General features: G+C 44.4%; 1 protein-coding gene across 2 annotated transcripts; it reads left to right on the forward strand.

Annotated features, from left to right (window-relative positions):
• The first annotated feature begins 653 nt into the window (after positions 1 to 653).
• On the forward strand, positions 654 to 5,445 carry LOC101479009 (homeobox protein OTX2). Of its 2 annotated transcripts, none has more exons than XM_004542103.2 (4): positions 654 to 725; positions 3,079 to 3,176; positions 3,426 to 3,577; positions 3,983 to 5,445. In XM_004542103.2, the coding sequence occupies exons 2-4, from the start codon at positions 3,080 to 3,082 to the stop codon at positions 4,607 to 4,609; spliced, it is 876 nt and encodes a 291-aa protein (XP_004542160.1). In that variant the 5' UTR covers positions 654 to 725; position 3,079; the 3' UTR covers positions 4,610 to 5,445. The 2 variants fall into 2 exon arrangements, with proteins under 2 accessions (XP_004542160.1, XP_076729848.1); XM_076873733.1 differs by lacking the exon at positions 654 to 725 and adding an exon at positions 1,619 to 1,800.
• The last annotated feature ends 271 nt before the right edge of the window (positions 5,446 to 5,716 follow it).

The raw sequence follows: 5,716 nt of genomic DNA on the forward strand, positions 1-5,716 counted from the left end.
GGTAATCTAATCCCGAAATGCAACCTGCACCTCCTTCCTACAACCACAGAATTTTTTTAAGCACACACATTGCTCAGGATTTGACTGTAGGGAGTGGGGGCGCAAAGTTTCAACCAACATTTACATTTATTTTTTCTTCATATGTTCTTCATGGAGTTACACAGAATCAAACCACAACAGATCTCTCCGAAATTATTATTATTATTATTATTATTATTATTATTATTTTTCTTATTTTTTAATATTTTGTCTTCAGCCTCCATGTCAATCCATCTACTATAATTATGTCATAATAGCACAGCTGGTTTATTGTAATATTTGATGGTCACAGCACTGATGGCAACACACCTTAGCCCATAAATACCATGCCATATTTTACCTGTGTCAAAATATATCAACGTATATGTAATTACATTATTTTTTAATTCCCTTTGCTGGGCATCAGCGATGCTTCGGAGCCAGCAATAGGCCACTTTTCTCCAACTGCATCTTTTGATACCCCCCTGCCCATCATATTTTGTCTCATTTCCATTGGCTGCTAAAATTCTTCGCCCCCTCCATCTCTTCCTTCCTTCCTTCCTTCCTTCCTCTCTCTCTCCTCTCACACACGTTTTTTCAGCATAAATACCGAGCATCTCTCGGTATTATCCACATCCAAAGGTTTACCGCAGGCACATAAATCCTTCACAGGCCCATGACCAAAAACCGAGCGCCTAACAACTGAAGTAAGTGGCCCATTTAACTTCCGCCGTTAATTTAGATTGACTCTATTTTTTTTTAAATTATTATTATTATTATTATTTTTTAATTGACAATGAAAGCCACTGGGAGCTGCTTGCCATGAAGCTAGCCTACAGGGAGATAATTGAGGAGGCGTGCTCAGGGGGAAACTTTTTTCCCTGTCTTGCCTCTGCCGGGCTGCACGCCTGAAGCAAAGACGCAGTGAGCCGAGGAATAGCGGGACTGTGGAGCAGTCCGCAACTTGTGGACGTTTCAGTAGAAGCCTTGGATAGAATTAAGCTTAAACACATCGAAATCAGTTCGTTTTTTGTATCTTATTCAGGGGGAAAGCCCCTCAGATTATTTATAATAATAATAACAACAACAACAACAACAACAATAATAATAATATAATACAGCTTTAATTACAACCTGCCTGATTTGTTTTTTTAAATGTGATAGCAGTGCATTAAAAAACTTTGTTTAATAATAATAATAATAATAATAATAATAATAACAGAGGCCCACATGAGCGTTTGTCAGTTTGGGAAAGTGAGTTGTGCGGCTGGTTGTGATGGGGCTTGGGGGTAATGGGGGGGGGGGGGGGGGGGGGTGTCTGGCAGTCAGCTGGTCTGATAAATACAATGCCAGTCTTTGTTTTATTTTCGTGACGCAGAAAATTAAGGAAGCCTGAATGCGGAGTCGTGGCTGGCGTCCTGTAATCAGGCCAGCGCGTGCCGTCCGGATTATCTCGTTAATTTCTTACAGAAGGAAGAAAAAGGGGAGGAAAAAAATATACCAGCCAATAATAATTAAATATCCAGGCAGGGTATTTATTATTGAACGGGGTTGAAATAAAGCGACAGATTGAGCACAGGAGTGGCCGTTATGTTGGCTGTATAAAAACGAGGGGTCCGGCTCGGAGCGCCCCGAGTCCTTGTAAAACTTGTAAAACTTATTCTACAGGTAGGTGTAAGTGGAAACGAGAGGCCTCGGACCGGCTGCAGATGTCTGCGGAAGTTAGCCCAATATATTAGCAATTAATAAAATATTAAGGTGTGCTTATCATCTGATCAAAGAGTAAGTATGTCTTTAACAGGACCCTCGAAGTAAAACTGTCACATCATGCAAAATGTTTTTTCTTTTTTTTCTTTATTCGATTTTTAATTTAATGTATTTTTATGTTTGTATTTATTTGTGCAATTTAAGAGTTTGTTTTTGAATGCCTAAAATTTTTTTTAAAATAGCTTCCACGTGAGGTTGAAATTAAAATGCTATTTTTTTTGGGGGGGGGGGGGGGTTGTTGTTGTTGTTGTTTTGCTCGTAAAATTGACCTCCTCTAAAATGATTGACCATCAACAGAGAAGGCTATCTCTTTGTTTGTTTAGATTAAGTCCTCCTCTCTAATCAACACGTTTCGATAGTCTCACCTTTCCAAATCTAATTCATTAAGGAAAGAGGGTGTGTGTGTGTGCGTGTCCATACTTCAAGGAGGAGTTTCAACCTTCACTTTGGGGTAAATGTCTCCGTGTTTCAAATTATCTGTTCTTCGTATTTTAATGTCGTTACATTTGAATGCTCAGGGAGGTTTTTAATGGAAACAAACAAAGGGCCGGTATAAAGAAGTAAAGGTGCTCGGTTGTGTTTGAATGAGCTGCTCAGTTTGCAGCGCTGGCTTCTTTTGTTTGTTCCCTGAAGGCTTTTGTTATCAGCATTACTTATCGGTCAACACTGGGCTTTGTCTCTGCAAATGTCCCCCAATCAGCTGTCTATTTAGCTTCGCCCAACCTGTGGGTCTATGCTAATTGTGAGCCCGGTTGGGGCCCAGTGTGTGCGCGCATTTTAACGACAATGTTTTGTTTTCGGTGGGTACTAGTAGAGGAGGAGCGGAGTGTGTTTCAGGGGTGGGGAGTTGGAGGGAGGTGTGTGGGGCGGGGCTATAGTAGCAGTGTGTGTGTGTGTGAGGAGAGGGGAGGCACTGTGTATGGGGGGGGGGGGGGGGGGGGGGGGTTGATGGCGTAAACGCCTGTCAGCCAGACAGAGCATCTTCAGTCTGGTACGGACAGCTGGGGGTCTCCACTTGGCTTTAAGAGCACTGCCAGTTTAAGAGGACGCCCACTTCTTTAAACCCGGAGCTCTGCGCACGGAGCGCGTAAAAATTAGCGGACTGATTTCAAGAACTCACTTTAAAAAGAAAGAAAGAGGGCGAAAAATGGTTATGTCTCACTTCAGATTCGCCTGGACGACTTGACTCAGTAAACAGAGACGCGACCGGATTTTTAAAAAATAAAAACAACCCTCTCTTCTGAGATATTTTTCTTATTTCTTTCCATTGGTGCTCCTTTGACCGACACTCAGCATGATGTCCTATTTGAAGCAACCGCCCTACACGATGAACGGACTGAGCTTATCTACCTCAGGAGTGGACCTGCTGCATCCTTCCGTGGGATACCAAGGTAATATACCCTGTAAGCCCGCAACCACTTCACGATAGAAAAAAAAACTGTCTCTTAAGGTGTCCAGCAGGTTTAAAACATTTAACGGAATGCTGAGTTATCTCAGCTGAAAACGCTGATAGTTGTATTTAATGCTCAGGTGAGGATACGGAACAGGCAACATTTCTAGGTGAGAAGTTGCTGGATTCAAATCGTGCTAAAAGTCAGGATGTGCCAATAATCGCTGTTTTTCTCCCCATTTCTTATCAGCAACCCCCCGCAAACAGAGAAGGGAGAGGACGACCTTCACTCGGGCCCAGCTCGACGTGCTGGAGAATCTGTTCGCCAAGACTCGGTACCCGGACATCTTCATGAGAGAGGAGGTGGCCTTAAAGATCAACCTGCCTGAATCCAGAGTGCAAGTAAGTCGTGAGCATAACTGATAGCGCGAGCCTGCCGAAGGAGGTCGATATTTGGTAATTGTGTCAGTGAGAGGTGAGAGAGGCTCCCCATTCACAGGAGAGGTTGACAACAACACCTCTGAGACTGTATTGTTACTTCCTCATTTATTCCCATTGGGAATGTGCTCACTTGTAATTCTAAAATAGGCTATATTTTTTTCCTCGCATTTCTATTTAATTATGGCCCATACTACTCCTACAGGGAAGTGAGATGATGAGAAAAACAGCTAATTTTTGTATTTACCCCACTGCGGTTACGTGTTCAATATTTTAATGTGTGAATTCTTTATTTATTTTAACATTATTTTTCATTATTGCATTTAAAAGAAAATGATACCTATAATAATCCCAGTAATTCTCTCTCAGGTGTGGTTTAAAAACCGACGGGCCAAACATCGCCAGCAGGCCCAGCAAACCCAGACTGGCGTGCAGAACAAGGCTGTCAGCAGGCCGGTGAAAAAGAAAGGCTCGCCAGTCCGAGAGGCCAGCTCAGAGAGCGGAGCCAGCGGCCAGTTCACGCCGCCTTCGAGCACATCAGTCCCGGCTGTGAGCAGCAGTGCTGCTCCCGTGTCCATCTGGAGCCCTGCTTCCATCTCCCCGCTCTCAGACCCACTGTCTACCTCCTCCTCCTCCTGCATGCAGCGCTCGTACCCCATGACTTACACCCAGGCGACGGGCTACAACCAGGGTTACACGGGCTCCTCGTCCTACTTCACGGGGATGGACTGCAGCTCCTACCTTTCGCCCATGCACCACCAGCTCTCCGCCGCAGGCTCTGCCATGAGCCCCATGAGCAGCAACGGGGTGTCTAGCCACCTGAGCCCGGCGTCGTCCCTCTCCTCCTCGGCGTATGGACCAGCGGGGCTCGGGTTCAGTGGCTCTGCAGACTGCCTGGACTACAAGGACCAAACAGCCTCCTCGTGGAAGCTCAATTTCAACGCGGACTGTCTGGATTACAAAGACCAATCAGCGTGGAAATTCCAAGTGTTGTGAGGGGTACGAAATAAATGGACAGCTGTCGTTAACTGCAGACTGTACAGGCAAATTAAAGCCCAAGGTTTGGAGAGGCAAGTGTGGCGTTTTCCCCCCCTCACACACCACCACGACCACAGGCCCTAACTTCTACCTCGGGGCAAAGCATAGACGAGGACTGGCGGGCGGCTGTCTCGCGTGTTGGGCTAACTTATTAAAAATACACTGACTTCTTAACTTTGATCAAGGGAACGGAACAAATTTGTTAACCAAAAGTGAGGAAAAGGATCAAGAGATCGAAAGATCCGAATCCTAACTTGGTTGAGTTTGAGGGACATGGTCATGTTTTCTCCTTAGCTACTTAAAGACTCCCTTCTTGTCTTTTTTTTGTTTTGTTTTTATTATTAATTTTGCTGGATCGCTGAAGAGCCCCTTTGATGAAAACGCTGCGCAGGAGAACGTGTGCTTGCGCTGTGAGTGAGTGAGAGCAGCTCTGAACATAAACCTGGATGCACTATTTAATTTATGAGAAAATATGTGGAAGTTACGAGACAATCAGTCCATGTGCGTGTGAGCATAAAATCCCTGATGTGTTTATTTTGCCCTTGTGTCTGTATTTTTTTTGTACAACCTGTATGCAATTGCGCTTTGCGCAAAACCCGTGTGCCACGAGCCAGCTGTGAATTTGATAGTTTTTTTAATGTCTCGGGTGTTGTTGATAAATTATTATAAGGAGATATTAGTTAAAATAGGGAGTGCACGATGAATGAAGCAAGCAGTGAGGAATTTCACTCGAGCTGTAAAGGGCGGGGGGTGGGGTGGGGGGCAACAAACGAACACACTAAAATCCCAATAAAAACAACTTCAACTGATCCACCTCGGCTGCACTTGTGCATCCATCTGATCCATTTCTTGTGTTTCTTTCTTCTTTTATCACGTGTTTCATCGGGGGAAAAACACAGTATTCTATCGCCTCCGTTTATTCAGTTCAGACATGAATGCCATCGTTTGCGGTTAATTATCTGAATTGTGGTTTCTTACTGCTGATCACAGCTGCCTACACAGTTCACCGTGTCTGTCACAACTACCCGGCCAAGGAGGAATTTGAATTATGACAGAGCTATGTTA

Source organism: Maylandia zebra, linkage group LG15 (assembly GCF_041146795.1).
Source record: "Maylandia zebra isolate NMK-2024a linkage group LG15, Mzebra_GT3a, whole genome shotgun sequence".
NCBI lineage: Eukaryota > Metazoa > Chordata > Actinopteri > Cichliformes > Cichlidae > Maylandia > Maylandia zebra.